Genomic DNA, 17,039 nt, shown 5'->3' on the forward strand with positions numbered 1-17,039 from the left:
AAATTGCGAGAGAAGTTTTATTATCCTCTAGCTAGTTTCATCCGCAAGGTGCACCTGTATTTCATGCCATAAATTATGTCGGTGTTTCTCGGCAACCTTTCGGTTCATATATGTTCTTGCATCCAGCTTACATTCGGGTGTCGGATGTTGCTTGAACAGGATGCCACCTTCAACCTACATAAGTTTTCTAATTCCGAAGTGGCCTTTGTTGATGCTGGCATCGGTCATCTCCATTCTCCATCTAGAAGACAGCCCAGACCTTTCTAGTTATGACACCAAGGACTTATTCAACTCCTACGACTACATAATAGGTATACTTATGTTTTTTCTGACTTGCGTATGCCTGTAAAATAACAATGTTGAATTTTCTTTTATTTTACGTTTAAGTAGTGTCGTGGAGAGGCACTCCCCATTAAAATCAGCCCTGTTACAAACACAAGGTGTCATGTACGTCACGGTGATGTAACGGCTAAGGTGTTCGGCTGTGCACCCGAAGGCTGTTGGTACAACCGCGCTCGAGGCGGTTGCGTTTCAATGGACGTGAAGCACTATATGGCGTCAAGTGCAAGTGAAAGAACACCAGATATTGCAAGTTTACGCAGCCTTCAACTAAGGCGTTAGAAATTATTATGTCGAGGTCTTCTAACGCAAGACTCTGACAATGAGTTATTAATAAGAGGTGTCTGTGTTTTAGGTGTGGATCGATATCAGGGGCTGGACTGATGTATGCTGTCGTGTACTGTGGTCGTACGCACCGCGTAACGAAGGAAAATCCACATAGAGCACGACAATCTCCAGTATGTTCTCGAACCAAAAAATGTGTATTCCACTTGGTGTTCGAGTGATTAGATGATGCTAATAACTTTGGTGAAGCTACATACCCATCTGGAGCATATTGAGTGCCATCTCGCACCAAAGAAAAGTCCTATTCTACCTAATCTTAAAGCACCTTGACCATAATATTCTTCGGCGACCCAATTTAACGCAATTTAAATCACGTATATAATATATAAAAAGTGCTAGCAAGCGAAGAATTCAGGGACAAAAATAACGTAAGATAAATAGACGTCACAAGAAACAGAAAGAGAGGCAGCTAGAAAAACATTACAAAATGCAGAAAGAAACAAAGAGGGAGAGAGAAAGAAAGGAAGAGAAACAGTTAAGCATGTCCAGCCATGCACTTCCTTTCGCCTTAATACAATTACCATAGAGAACCATACACAAAGAGCGGACACTCCCGTAGGGCCCTGCATCCGAGCTACTGCGCTGCTTTCAGCAGCCTGAGTGACTAGTCAGAGCTGATAATCTCTCAGGCATAAATAAACTAACAAAACAATCCTCTTTCCATGCTGGGGTGTAAACCCGTACCCTCATGCTGCGAAAGCAAGTGTCTTTACCACTAGGCTACACAGCGGTGCTTCTACAAAGGGAATACAAATACATTACATGTGAACCACATGAAGGTGCACCTTTTGTGCGATACAAATACAGAAAGACATCACTTTCTAATTTGACTTTACTATTTTTGTGGTAGAGCCTTGAACGTCCTTAGCGCGAAACGATATAGAGCAGATATTGACGATTGCGCAAATCGATGAAATTTCTTTGTTGCGAAATGTTCATGCCGAATTCAGCTTTAATTTCCCTCCTCGGGTGGCTATTGCATGCATTAGCAAAAAAGTACAAACTAGCATTAGTGCGCCATTTAGCGGTTGGTCAGACCCTTTCTTGCTCAGCTGCGAAAATGCTCGAGTGAGCACTTTTTCTATAGTATATTTCTCCAGCGTGGTAATTCATCTCGTTCACGACAGTCACATTTTGAGTGAGTGAGTGAAAGCTTTGTTTTGGCAAAAAAGCGACAGAGACTGAACGGGATCAGTGGCCCCACTAGCTCAGCCAGGTGGCTCCACCCAGGATGGTGCAAGGAGGTGGAGTCTCTTGGCGATGTTCCGGGCCCTCTGTACGAGCAGTATTTCGCTGTCGAGTTTGTGTGATGTGCGTGAAATCCTCACAGGAGGTTTAGTCTGGCAGTACTGACTCCGAGTTAGGGGGGCACAACTAGAGCATGTGTTCAAAACTACGGTACTCTTGGTAAAAGGGCAGACAGTCGGGGAGAGATACAGGTCGAGTCTGCGCAGTATCGTTGGCGTGACGTATGTTTGCACCTGTAGTTGCCGAAGTGTAACTGCTTCTCCTTTGTTCAACTTAAGGTGCGGAATAGAGAAACCTTTGGGCTCTAGTTTATCTGCTGGAGTGATCACGTAAAACAGAATAAATGGATCCTTGAAGTTCATACATTCGCTACCCCTCTGAGAGAGCCGCTCTACCACGCTGGTAGACTTTTTGTGCGCTAGCTGGTGCTTTCTCTCATTTGCGTGGCTGGTCAGGCAAGATAAGAGATTACCCTATATGAACCAGACACCATGCGATACGTATAAGAAGCACTTTCAGTTCGTTGTGCTCCGTAGGTGCGTTATTCGTGATGTGAGCAGTCATAGTAGAGAAGAAGTCGAATCAGAATGACCAGATGGCTGTTCTTGAGTTCAAAAAAATTATGACTTTCCTTCTTCGTTCGTGCCTAGTGGCGGCACAGTGACTGCGAGTTCCTCGGCTTCGTGAATGAATCTAGTGATCACCGCGGCAGAAATGACTGGAAATTCTTCCTCATTAGGAGCAGTGATGACATGCGCTTCCCTTTTGGCGTACTGGACCTAATCGACACATTGGTTTATTTGTGGGATTTAATGTCCCAAAACCACCATATGATTATGAGAGATGCCGCAGTGGAGCTCTTAGGAAATTTCGACCACCTGGGCTTTTTACGTGCACCCAAATCTGAGTACACGGGCCAACAACATTTCCACCTCCATCGGAAATGCAGCCGCCACAACCGGGATTCGATTCCGCGACTTGCGGGTCAGCAGCCGAGTATTTTAGCCACTAGAACACCGTCGGGGGGCCACTGCATCGACAGAGGGCCGCTTAGCTTGAGCGCCCTTTCTTCCTTCGGGTGGTCTCGGCTCTCGCTCGTCCCCGTGTTTCGTTGTGCTCTGGATGGATGTTCTGGGGATCGGGTCGACAATATTGGCTCCTTCTATCTAATCAGGTATACTGTGTTTTTCTGGTGAGATGAAGAGGGGCTGTAGCCTGGCTTTTGAAGTTATCCTGGTGCCCGCTTTGGTAAATGACAATCGGCATAGTTGCGCAGTTCATTGAGCTTCAAAGAGCTCCGTTGCTGTGTTATGTAGTCTGAGGTGTAAGAGCAGCTCTGTGTTGCTGCTTCTCAGAAGATATGGTACCTGTTTTAGCACCGTCCTGATAACGAGGTTGATCTTAATAAGTTCTCTTTTTGTCAGTTTAAAGAAGGGGGAACATAAATAATGCGGCTAGGGAGGAATGCATGAAAGCCTTTCATCAAATTATGCTCCCTCTGCCCCTCTCTCTTCTCGGCAACTCTACAGATGACCCGGCTGAAGCTTTGAGTGCTCTTCTCGAGACGCATGTTCCATCAATGTTGTTGTTGCTATACTCTCAAATTGTCATGTCGATAACCTTAACTGAATATAGGACGCGAATCGGTTTTCCACTTTGGGATTGCTTGCTAATAGGCTGCCCGTCAATATTCGACCATGCTTCTGAAAGCGTTCGTGGAGGAGGAGTTCTGACTTATCATGGTATAGCTGCAGCCTCTTGCTCATCACAAAATACTCCATGACGTCGATTGCTCGTTGTATATCGCCTTCCAGATTCTCAATCACAATATGGCCCCCTCCGGTTCATATAGTGATAGCGTCCGTGTGAGTTGTATGGCCAATGCCCAGGACCTCGGCGAGCCCCAGAGCAGGTTGTGCTTTAAAACAGGTTGTGCAATATAAGCGGGGACCACAGGATATATTGGCGTGCCAACGTTAACCAGTGTGTATTCTTCGCTCTTGATTGAGCTGATACTGACTGTAGCTTTTCGATCTGTCAAAAACCAATATAACAAAATTTTGAAACTTTCTACCGAAGCTCCACTTGAAAACTTCATTGAGAATGTGCTCACGCATGAGTGTGTAAAAGCCATTATCTCAGATTGAGCGCCACTATCCTTTTGATGTCCAGAGACATGTTATCAATTACGGCCCATCCTGATGAGTAGCATCGCGTCTTATGAGGACAGAGAGTTCTCGAAGCCCCACATAACATGGCGCAATATACCTTCATCCTCAAGGTTTCTGCTAATTTGATTATGAATAGCATGTTCAGTGAATTTCCCAATGCATCGCGTAAGTGATGTCTGGCGCCAGCTTTCTGATGACGGGTGCTTCACAGTTTGGCTAATAATACGACCTTGACCGTTCTCCACCCCTCGGGGACATCACCATCGGACCACACTTGATTGATATTTTCTTTGAGGACTTCCATCGCTGAATTGCCAAGGGTTCTAAGAAACTTGTTTGGAATTACGTCTGGACCAGGCACTGGCCATCTACTCGGATCCTGCAAGGCATCAACGATCTCCGCAACTTCAATAGGCATACCCAAGGCTGTTTGTGAGCTTCATCGGTATTAGGATGTAGGATTGTCTCAAGGAATAGCTTTGTTTTCAAGTTCTAAGTATATGTCCATTCATTTTTCAGCGAAGGTATGTAGACTGCAGCTTTTCAAGGTGTTCATATGCATGAGTTTCTAAATTTCCAACCGAGCTCTGCTTTTGGGTGCTTTGGTGCTCTCAGTAAACTGATGCTTGAGTAGGGCCCATTTGCTTACTTTGCACATTTTCTAGTCTAAATCGTTGCAGACCTCATCCCATTGCTGCGCAGTCAGTGTCTTGGCATGTCATTCTACGTTCTTGTTGAGTTGGCGTATCTTGGCTCTTGATAGCTGGTCTGAGAACTGGCTAACCTCCCTGTCCTTCCTGAATTATTCCTCCTCCTCCTCCTTGGCTCTGAGCTGCTGATTCAGCTTTTGTTTCTTTCATCTTTCTTATAGTGCATTCTTTGCCTCTACGAGATGAGCTATTCTAAAGTCCACCATCAGTTCCTTCGGTTCAGCGGAGACTTCTTTTGGTTTACTTGTTAACCCCCTCTTGCAAATTACTCAAGAACTCGTCGAATGTTCCTCAGGGCCTGTCTTCATTGCTCCTGATCTGGCGAAACATATCCCAATAAATGTAGTGTATATTCTGAACGGGGTAGAGTAATGTGTATGTTGATTCTCGTGATGAAGTGGTTACTACCCAGATCTTCCTGCAGGTCGCCCCACGAGCATTCTATTTACGCAGGAAGGTTAAGTCTAAAGTGGTATTGCGTTGGACGGAACTGCCTTTGAGTGTCGTAAATCAAGGGTAAATGATGTTTAAGACGAACCGTATTTGCACACTTAGCAATTTTTGTTCATTCGGCGCCATTGTTGGAGTAACTTCAATAATTATTATGGGCGTTTGTCTTCTGCAATGATTGATTGATATGTAGAATTGAACGTCCCAAATACACCAATTGATTCTGAGAAACGCAATTGTGGAGGGCCCCGGAAATTTCGATCACCAGGGGTTCTTTAACGTGCACCAAGTTCTGAGCACACGGGCCTACAACATTTTCGCCTCCATCTGAAATACAGCCTCTGCAGCCCAGATTTCATCCCGCCACCTGTGGGTCAGCAGCAGAGTATCTTAGCCACTATACCACTGCGGTGGGGCCTCTGCAATGATCAGAGGCTTTGTTATGACCTAGTTTGAAGGCACTAGGAAGAGCTTCGAAAGTTTCGAAGTATGTTTTCTGGTGGACTGCAGACGATTAAAAAAAATCGGGCAATCCTGAAGCTTCGTCTTTAAAAGTTGAACGCGATATCGAAATGCGACCCCTAGTGCACCCTTCAACCGCTAAGTGCATACTTATTTATTTGTTTTGTTTCATACACACGCACGCACACAAACACGCACACAGTAGATAGGACCAGCGAGGGCCATTATCACCGAAGGGGCTCGTTCTCGTCGTAACATCTGTCGAAAAAAAAATCTGTCAAAGGGGACTTGAAACGCTTTTTCAAGTAACCGTGGAATGAATTCACTAGAGCGCTTATTGCCTCACAAATTTAACGCCGGAAAAATTTTAAGAATCCTTCCAGTGCGAGTGAATTTACAAAGGTTTGTCGCATGCTGTAATTGCACTATATCTTCTCTTGTCCGGACGAAAGTGCTGAAAGCCAAGTAGGAAAGGGTGGGAAGGCAAAGAAACTACCATGCCTCATGACCTTGAGCACTTCTTTTTTCGAATGTGTGGCTTTTTCAATGTGATCGCACGCGCACGCGTGGACAAGTAGCCTCCTATGGCTATCTCGGTACCTTGATTTTTTAGCCACAGACCCGCAGACAATTTTTCGCTCACAACCAATGGGCCCGACAACGGCGGCGCATTCTCCGCGACACGAGCTCTTCATGACTGTTGCATCAAAAATTTTGACTTTGCTTGCGCGACCAGAGATAATCTCAACCAGTTGTAATTACAGGCCTTTCTTGTATGCGGGAGGGGGCTCCTCCACAAAGCTGATGTCTTTTTAGACAAGAGTAGCTATAACACTAGCACGTTTGAAGTCGAAGCATTGATCGGCCTGGTTTTCCTGCAACCCGGAAAAGTCAGGTTTACTAGTCATGCAGTGACCCCGCTTTCTTGTAGAATGAGTCGCACTAGACGATGTTTCTTCTTAAAGAATGAATTACAGCTCTACTGCCAAATTTTAGAAAGCTGTGTTGAACTATTCATGATGTGGTGGTGCGAGTGTTATGACTCCACTGACACGATACGTATCAGCTTTGTCCAGTTTAGTGGGTTCGTGTGGCAGAATCAGTGGTCTTGGAGAGGAGGAAAGTGCTGCTGCTACAAAAGCTCGTGCTGGTGTGGCAGTTCTTCGGTGTGCACCTGGTCTTTCTAAGTGATGCAGCCCATAGTTATTCTGTGCGATCGGCTCTTGCAGCTGTTTGAGCATGGTGCTGATGGTACTCAGCATGTTATTACAGCTCTCGCAACGTCGAATCGTGCAGTTGCCCTCACCAGCTTATACTTTGGAGTTGGTCTCGCTGATGTTTTACATGCAGTTGCTAAAAACACCCCCGTTTTCGTTCGACATAGGTGTGACTGCCCTGCACTTGTGCATACTTCTATGTAGGCTTACAATAGCGGGGGGCTACGAATAATGTGTGGAAATTTGTGTAGTGCTCTCTCGTGAGTTGCTAACTTAATTGGTCACTAAGGCTATAAATTCTTCTAATTTAACGTTTAATTCTCAGTTTCCGCACTCTAGAGCAAGGGTGCGCTTTTCGTATTCGTTTCGCTTTGGTTGTTTCTTACCTCTAAACGGCGTCGAGGGCAGGGCCTCTGGTCCAAATCCGCTGTTATTGTCAGCGCTGCTGCTGCTACCACCTCGTGCCACGTCCACCCAAGTCAGCTTGGACTCAGATCGAGAGCGTCTCTTGGATTGGATTTTGGCTAATCCACCGGGACTGCGTCAGTGACGAAAGAACCTTCGAGAATGTGAGCGCTCTCGGCAACGGGAGTCTTCTCTAGAGCAGAAACGCGCCCTAAGCTAAAATGTCCCTTAGAAAGCGAGGATTGCCGTGAAGCAGCTTCAAGAGTCCCTTTCTTCATGGCCACCCCAGCACCCTCCACTTAGTCAGCTCGCCATTTAGAGCGTCTGTCCTTTTGATGTTTTCCCACTATGTATAGAACACGGAATAAGATAAGAGAGGAATGCCGACTCTGCTTGACCACAAAAGACACATCTTGCAATGCCGCTTCGTGCTTCGCGATTAGTCTGCCAGGTGGCGCTACCAATGAAAGAAAGTGGTGGAAGAGAGGCGCTGCTGCGGGTTGGGGCTGCGTCTATCATTGCCAACGGCACGGACGAGCGCTTGGCCGCATTCATGCGTCTGTTCGCCTAACCGTTTTGCCGTCTGCTTCGGGCATGCCTCACCTCTTCTACAAATTCGTTCCTGTAAATAGCGGGACTGATACAGTTTGTGGATCGACGTTAATAGAAGAAATAACCCAGATGTATCGTTTTACACCTTTTATTCGGAACAGGCGAAATGCCTGTCAACAAGACAAGTGCCTCACGTGGGGCACAAAGATACATAAATTGCCACTACAACGTACATAAACATATTATATACATAGACCTAATGCATGAGATAACATTGCAAAGAGTGAGCTTCAATCTGGGCATAGACAGTCTCTGTTGTCGCTTATGCAGTAGAGCTGCTTGCACCGCTGTCTTCCCCTTATTTTTCGTTGGAAGGCGCACTCAAGCAGTTGTTTTTTCTTAGCTCCTTGCCTGGCGACCAACTGAAGGAATCCTCTTGTAGGCGAGACTGAGAGATTTCATTTTTTGGGTAAAGGAAGGCGCCCACTTTGTATGCGGTTGTAGACAAATTGATGTCCTCTCGCTCATCGTTGCCTGTGTCTGTAGGTTCCTCCTGATAATCAGCGTCATTGTGTTCAGCCACACTTATCCCAAAGATCAAACGAATTGCTTCTCGAAACGTCGGGCCCATATTTCGTCCTTCAATTTTAGGGATCGCACACTCACAGGTATTTTGACGCCACTAATCCAGTAGAAGAGAATCAGATTGGGCCGCGAAGAATGAAATCTTCCAACTTTTGCCGTAACCAGACTTCCAGCCGGGAACAAAACGCTTCATTGCTCTCTGTCCGGTTACCCCGCGTATTCACACACACATACGAAGATATATTGTCCCTTCGAGCATAAAGAGGCACATTCAAGACATTTTAAACGAAGGGTGCAACATAAAATTGACCGGTCAACACTGCCGCTTAGGCATCCAGGCGTGGAAAACAAGCGTTCGTCTGCTCTGCAGTTTTTTTTCAGTAGAACTTTCCGTCTGCTTTGTCTAAAGATCTTTACTAGTGTTTTGAAAATGGACAAAAAAAGCAGTACGATGTTTTTACGTTGTATTTCACTGTGAGTATACATATATGCGTTTTCTTTGGTTGTTGTACTGAGGCAGCCGAGTAAAGGGTTTTCTAGCAGACGACGCTTGAGGGCTAGCAGATGCACCTGATGGTTCAACTGTGCATCTTCCGTGTAGAGCCTGCAATGTCCATTCCGCAGTTGTTGAAATTTTATCTTTCCTTTTTGCTCTTGTGACAGACACTTCTCAGTGCAAAGTCACAAGTGTAGCAGATAACCACCTCATTCTGTAGAGTAAGCATTCCATGTACGCCTATCTGCACGCAACGAGCCTCGGTACGCGTGAACCTGTAGATAGTACGATCACGGCTCGCGTCTTCTTGATTCTTTTCACGCCAATCACTGCTGGGTTACGAATCTTCACAATTGCCTCGTTTAGTTGGTGCTTGTTGATCAACGCATTTATCTTTCCAAGTGCCCCTTCGCAAGTATTTTCCGGTGCCGCTAGGTAGGCAGATACATCGAAGGCTCCAAAGCTTGTGTGTAGTGTTTGTATGGAGGCATAAACCTTTGCATTGGTGGTCGTTGGAGTGGAGAAGACGATATTGTTTTGTACATTGTTCAAGTAAATGGAGTCTTGCTCTGGCTCATTTGTCCATGAGAGTCGTGGCCATGAACAGAGACTTAGATAGAGTGAAGCAGTCCACTCTGCAAACGTTTACGCTTTCTATGGGACGAACGAGAACCCTGAGGTGCTCTTCCAGAATTCTGGGGAGTCGGGAGCCGACAACAACCCTTTAAAGGGTTTATGGGGTGCGTATTTGACGTTCCTTGCTCTCGGTCGCATTTCACTTTTCGCGCCAGACAAGGCATCGCGTCCTTCACAGGGCGCAGCCGTTCTCGATTACCATAAGTGGTAATCCAGCCCTCGTCAAAAAGATCGTCTTGCGTAGCGTTGATTGTGTTCTCTGTGATCGTTTAGGGCATTCAGCCTAGTTAAGCCATGCATGAGTCTCACAGGGCCTGGCTCTGCTGCGTAACAGTCTTAGTTGTGGACAGGTTCATTGTCGCACTTGCGCTGAGCCTACACGCGGTCAGGCTCAGCAGCCGACGCACCGTCTTGTCAAAGCCAAATAAAGTCTTAAAGATTTTTCTCAATGAGAAAATGTTCATTTTTATTTTATTTCATTTATTTAATACTGTAGGCCTTTCTCAGGCTCATACAGGGTGGGCGAGCAAATATACACAGTCGCGTACAAACCAGGCAATATCACACATAGTGGAAGAAACAGAATCACAAGATGGTGGTGAAAAAAAAATCCTCGTAAAGAGCACTGACGGGACGTTCACAAAAGTCCAAAAACGTAGTGCTAATTGTCGAAAAGATGGCCGAAATTGCGTTAAGAAGTGAGAGCAGAAACAGACGTGTCGGCACTCCTCTGCGCCACCTGCGTTTCAGTCTCACTTGAATGGAAGCGAAAGGCTAGAGGGGAGAAGTGTCTAGCAAAAATGACACGGGCTCGTGCCATTTTAAGGTTTCGCACATCGTACCTGACATATTGGCGTCCGTTGTGTCGTTTTTCCGGAAGAGTGTTCTTCTTGATGTGGTTGAAAGAGCGTGAAAGCCTGCCGTGGTTGACTTAGTCGGCATTAAAGACTTGTCTCACACCTAGGGTCTTCGAGCGTCCCGCAAGTTTTTGTTATTCTAATCAGCGATTTCGCGCTCTCACTGCCACCATTTTAACAAAGTGCACCACTTAACAGCACAAGAAGGTCGACGCTTAGACCTTTGAGAACTATTGCTGTTTTATTGCGTGTAAATGTTGTAGAAACTATAGTGATCCTACTGCAGTGATTATATGATGCCTCTTTTCTTATACCTTACAGTGGGCGCCGGCACAGCGGGGTGTGTGCTAGCGAACAGGCTGTCAGCTGATCCGAACAGGACTGTTCTTCTAATTGAGGCCGGTGGTGTCGAGAATGCGGCCACGGACATACCGCTGTTTGCTTTGCTGCACCACCATGGGCAGTTTGATTGGGAATATCGCACCGAACCACAGCAGCATGGATGCTTAGGCATGAATGAACGCGTGGGTAACTTTCCAATCGCATGACACAGTTCACATATGGTTACAGTACTGTGTTGTAGGAGCACTATGCTCCAACGCATCGCAATTTGAAGAGTTTACAGCTTATAGAGCCTGTAGCTTATAGAGCCTGTAGCCCTCACTAAACAATTTTGCCTTACAGCAACCTATCATAGGTTCGTGCAAAAATATTATCAGGGAAATAGAGTGTATTAGACGTAAGATTTTTTTATTCCAAAGTAAACAATCAGGTATTGCTAATACTCATATATGACAAATAATACAAATGCAGATAACTTCTAATCAACTCAACTGAGTCATTTATCATATATGAGAAGCTTTTACGGCATTCGTTAGTATAACCACCTGGCAATGCTGAACTAATAGCAGTATTGAAGATATGTGCTATCACTGGGACTTCATTATTACATATTGTTCAAGTTGTTTAGAAGTCCTCCAACAAGCTATACCTTCGGTAATGTATTCACCCCCACCCCATCTCACTCACTGTTATCGTCTTTGAGTTTTAGCATGTGTTTCCATCTTACATGACCAGCTTTGCGCACACTGTTTATTTTTTCCCAACACGATGGTATATATTTTCATGTAAGCTTTGTGGAAATACCAATTTTTTTCCTTCACTGAAGAAGATCGCTTCAGTTCAGAGCATTTCTCTATCGCTATGTCCTTGATCATGCGAAGGCGTTCCTCGATGTAAAATCGACGCTCACTTTTGTGTGAACTTAAGAAGTTTCCTGCCAACCCTGTTTGCTTCAGACATAAAATCTAACATTAGGCCCGCTCTGTGTGTTGTTACACCAGATTGTTTTAAAAGCACTTTACTTAAGTGTAGGAACCAAATGACAAGCTAGTTTTTCGAATAGGTACTTTTTTAATGGTGACACCAATGTATTTCGTAAAACCTATGCAAAATATTGGCATCAACAGCTTACTAATTGGTATCGGTTTTTCATTCATTTGGTATTACAGATTTCGATAATAATTGCGAGATAATGCTGCGTTATTATCCGCTTGGCTCAAAGGTTGCATTTAACAATAGAAGAAATCGCGTCCAATGATTGGCTTTGTTTTGCATTCTGTAAACGCTACATCAAGTAGTTCAGCCATGTAAGTCTTCCAATGTTTGAAACATACATTTTGACTAGAACCGGAGCTGCTACAATGGGTTACCCTGTTCAGAAGTATACTTCACTCCTATCTTGATTTTTGCAGTATATTTTACTTGAACTGCTCACTACACCACCACAATATGGATAACAATGCTGATCTCATTCTGAGATAGCTTTGTGAAAACTTTTCTAGCACTTATTTTTCGATAGTTCTTCCTTGCAAAACCGTTCCAATAAACGGAATGTGCAGTATCTAATTTGGAGAAGTATACTAGTAAAAAAAGGCATACAGTTTTTTTTTACCTCAGGCAGATTTAGATGTAAAACAATGTACCCCGAATATGAACCGTACAAAAAAAGCAAGCAAATCATATTTGTGGCAATGTCTACAACCTTGGTCCTGAAAAAAGATGTTTTATTTTTTGGAGGAAGCACTTCGTAAGCATCATTGAAGTTAAGAAAAACTCAGCAAGCTTAGATACTAGGCCGCGTTGCTGTCACATATTCGGTAAGCACACAACTGAACCAGGTGAGCCAGATGCAACACACCCACAAGCGGCATCTTACAGAAAAAAAACGTTCATTAAGCAGAGTACGAAAATTCCACAGATCTCACGTACCTGGGAATTGATGTTAGCGAAGCATGCGGAAGGAAGGTGACCATGTTGAAATTTTATATTGGGTGACACGTCATAAAATGACGCTAAATATATGAACAAATGTCGCACGCACAGGCATATGTTGAGTAATTGCAGATGTATATATAACCAGTTGTTTGCACTCTCGCAACGATGCCAAGTGAAGCAAGCGTATTACCAACACGAGAAGCTGACATGAAGCGCTGATGCTCGCGAGGATGCTGGCCTTGGACACTGCTAGATAAAGCAACTTGGGCGCATGGCAACTAACCACAATTTACGTTAGTCCAATGTGAAGGCTGTGGCCCCGCCGCGGTGGTCTAGTGGCTAAGGTACTCGGCTGCTGACCCGGAGGTCGCGGGTTCGATTCCGGCTGCGGCGGCTGCATTTCCGATGGAGGCGGAAATGTTGTAGGCCCGTATACTCAGATTTGGGTGCACGTTAAAGAATTCCAGGTGGTCAAAATTTCCGGAGCCCTCCACTATGGCGTCTCTCATAATCAAATGGTGGTTTTGGGACGTTAAGCCCCACAAATCAATCAATCAATGTGAAGGCTGTATATAAAGACTACATGTGTTATGTTTTTTTTAAAATTGGGTAGGCAGCACTGCAACCGCTATGGAAGATTCACGAAGATTAGCGTATATTTAAAATTATTTCCAAGACCTGGCATAGTTCTTAAGTAAAATGCTTCATTGCCACGCAGATTGTTCAGGTTCCATTTCAGGTTAGACCTCGACATTTTATCTTGGCATTCATCGGGTCGACGCTACCAGTGTCGGGTATTTCTTAACGCTCACGAGTTAAAATTGCCTATGTGTGTACTCGTCAATCCTGGGTAGATACTAACGTTCAATCACCAGTGGCACATACCCGTATACCGCTGGCGCATACCTGCCTGTGGGTATGTGCCAATGTCTGGCGGGATGTGTTTGACAAAGTACACTACGGGACTGTGACATTATTCATGTCTAGACGAGCGCGTCATATTTGTCCAACCATGTTACCATCTCATGCTAATTATGATTCGCACCAAGTTCGGGTGCACTCGTTTGGGTGCACTCGGGGTGACCCCACGAGTGCACTCAAACGTAGGCGATTGGCTGGCTTGCTGGCTGGCTGGCTGGCTGGCTGGCTGGCTGGCTGGATGGATGGATGGATGGATGGATGGATGGGTGGGTGGATGGAAGGACGGACGAACGGACAGACGAACGGACGGACGGACAGGTGGATGGATAGATGGATGGATGAATGGATGGATGAATAGATGGATGGATGGGTGGATACGCTCAAAGTCACCGAAGTTCGTTAAAATATGCTCCGCATTTAAAAGGTATCAATGAAAATGAATTGCACTCAGACGTGTACACGTGCACAGGTGTATCATTGGTAATAATTTTTGAAGTAATGGCGATGATGGTACGTCATCAAAATATTTGAATAGCGTTTGCATGGTAGCATATTCAATAAACAGGCCCTTGCTTTCATTTCGACGCTCATTCAAAGGCTCATCATGAACAGCTGAACACCAGGACCTGCTCGTGGTTAGCAAACCATTCCCACCATCTTGACGTTGTGTTGGTGCTCTCTAAGTCTGTTCTTTAAGCACCACCACGATCTGCTGTACGTATTATCTCGCACACGTTAAGGAGAGTCAGTAGCACTTTCTTGCTCGGCACGCGATGGGTTATGTCATTTTCTTGCAGCCGCGTCCTTTGGGAGCAGGGGGGTTCCAGCACCTGCATAGCTTCTGTAGCTTATTTGGAGCCTCGAAATTGACTGTACTTATTGCTGAAGCCCCCATACTTTTCTCTTTGCTTCGACATAAACGTGTTTTTGAGGTAGCTGAGGTAAATCTCGTGCTAAGTTAGGCGAATAATGTGTCAGCGCATCATACTTATAATTATCTAGAAAAAAAAAATCAATGTTTCATGACGCTTCATTCACGAATGTCTGAGACGACTGGTGCGCTGGTATAGATAACACCCACCAGCACCTAACGCAGTAGCATACCTCCCCTATTTCATGGTGCCAAACTGGTCTTCATTTCAGACTAGCCCTGTGTTTCTCACCTCGAAGTGATTTTTCCAGAACAAGGCAGCGGTTTCGCTCTGTCATTTGCCTGACCGCACATTTAGTTCTAGTCACTGAATCTCGGACTGTGTTGGACCTCGTGACCACGTAATTTTAGATAAAAGATGGATAAAATTTACTGATGAAGGTTGGTAGTTACCCATTAAGCAAAAGCTCAGTCGTTTCGGCATGATGCACAAGCGTTTATGCCACTGTCTGTCTGCTACTCCTATTCACTTTACAGATTCGGTGATAAAGAGACCAGATGGTTTTCGGCCAGCAGAAGCTTTCTCTTGCAATCATCACAGTGCCGAGGTGGCCATGTATGAGGCGGCCAGTTTCACGCTACGGTTAGCGGTGAATGTAGGACTGGATGCTACGTGTCTATATTGTCCGATTCTAGTGAGGGATGTACGTGTGGGCATACCAACTTATAAGCACATGTCGAAGATTTCCGTAGACATGCTCATTTTTTTAATGCGAAGTTTTTCTTATCGAAATTCAGCGACTTTGAGCGTATCTACCTATCTAGCCGTCTACGACTTTTAGCTCTCCTGGCAGTTTCGATAGAGTTATCGATGCCAAATTTGACATGGCATAACATGACTGCGGGAAGAATAAAGTTGACTAGTCATAACATAAAAATCGTGGCATGGATGCCATAAATGTCATGATATAAATGTCATGGTCCTGCAGCTCTTGCGGTGGTTTCGTTGACATGGCATGATAAAAAACTGTTATGGTATGGCAAGATTGCTTGGCGAACACAAGTGACAGCCCGTAACTAGAAAATCATGACATGCGTGTCATGTAACATTAGGACTACATGCCACACTGATGATGTGCTCGCGGCCATTTTGCAAGCGTCACATATGCCATTTTTTTAATACGTGACGTCAATGAATGACGAAGGTATGTGACTGGCACAAACATGATAATCATGAGATGCGTGTCATGAGAGAACATGACTACATGCCACACTCAAGGCGCCAATACATTTTGACATGTCACGGTGCGCTTGCTCGCCGGTGTTCTTTTTGTCGCGTCACGCCAGCATGCCACGCCAGGTGCCGGTCCTTCCATATACACACACGCACGCGGCGCGCTACGTTGTGTTGACGCATGCGCGTTTTAGCGTGTCTGGCTTCCTCCGTCACAAAAAGAGAGAGACGCAGTGTTGTCCGGGTAACAAATCGGTGCGAAATCAAGTCAGGCATGTCGCATGTCACGTCGGTTGCCGTCGGGCTGCACCGACAGACGCCGGTCGCGCCTTACGTCAGACAATAGAGTGCTCACGCTTTGCTAACGTAGCGTCGCTGTGCCCTGCATGCGCACGCGTTAGTGCTGCAATAGAGTAAATATGGCCCTTCATGATGTGCTCGCCGCCGCTTTGTACGATCCACATATACCAAATTTGGTGTTATTTGACGTCGATGGATGACGAAATATATGACTGGTGCAAACACGATCATTCTTACATAAGTGTCATGTAGGAACATGACAACATGTCATGCTCATATCGTGCTTGCAGCCGTTTCGATAACTCCACATATACTAAATTTAGTATCATGGGACGTGAATAGATGACGAAGGTAAACGAAACATCCAAACATGGTAATCATGACCGCAATATTTACCTCCACCGCGTAACGTTGTGCTGATTTTAAAGTGGCATATCAACATTTTTCATTCGTGCTTCGCATATTCTCGATTCCTACTGTAGGTGGGATCTGCCATTTTTTATAGATGCTATTCTTTGTGAAACGTCGGTAGTGGTTGCAGTGCTGCCTAACCAATTTTATAAACATTACATATCCACTCCTTTGATACAGCTGCCACGTCGGGTTAACGTTAGTTGTTGTTCGTTGTCATGCGCTGAAGTTAATTTATGTAGCAGGGTGTAGGGCCAGTATCCTCGCGAGCATCAGCGCTTCATATCATCTTCTGGTAATCTAATACGCATGTCCCAGTTGTCAACGTTGCGCAAACGCAAACAACTGGTTGTATAAACATTTGCAACTCTTCAACATATATCTACGTGTACAAAATTCGTACATATGTTTAGTGTAATTTCATGATGTGTCGCTGAATAAAAAATTTAAAACACGGTCACCTTCCCACCGCATGCTTCGCATAACGTCAATTCTCAAGGACGGGGGATCTGCCGAATTTTTGTGCTGCAAGACAGCTTCCGTAACAATGTC

At 45.1% G+C, this 17,039-nt stretch overlaps 1 protein-coding gene across 1 annotated transcript in view; it reads left to right on the forward strand.

The window, feature by feature from the left end:
* The first annotated feature begins 205 nt into the window (after nucleotides 1–205).
* The window catches only part of LOC142764775 (glucose dehydrogenase [FAD, quinone]-like), a 73,086-nt gene continuing 56,252 nt past the window's right edge, over nucleotides 206–17,039 (forward strand). Inside the window, exons 1-2 of the mRNA XM_075865298.1 lie at nucleotides 206–311; nucleotides 10,795–10,997. Coding sequence (XP_075721413.1) covers nucleotides 212–311; nucleotides 10,795–10,997 — 303 coding nt within the window. The 5' untranslated portion in view covers nucleotides 206–211. The remainder of the gene's footprint in view (nucleotides 312–10,794; nucleotides 10,998–17,039) is intronic.

Source organism: Rhipicephalus microplus, chromosome 6 (genome assembly GCF_043290135.1).
Source record: "Rhipicephalus microplus isolate Deutch F79 chromosome 6, USDA_Rmic, whole genome shotgun sequence".
NCBI classification, from domain to species: domain Eukaryota; kingdom Metazoa; phylum Arthropoda; class Arachnida; order Ixodida; family Ixodidae; genus Rhipicephalus; species Rhipicephalus microplus.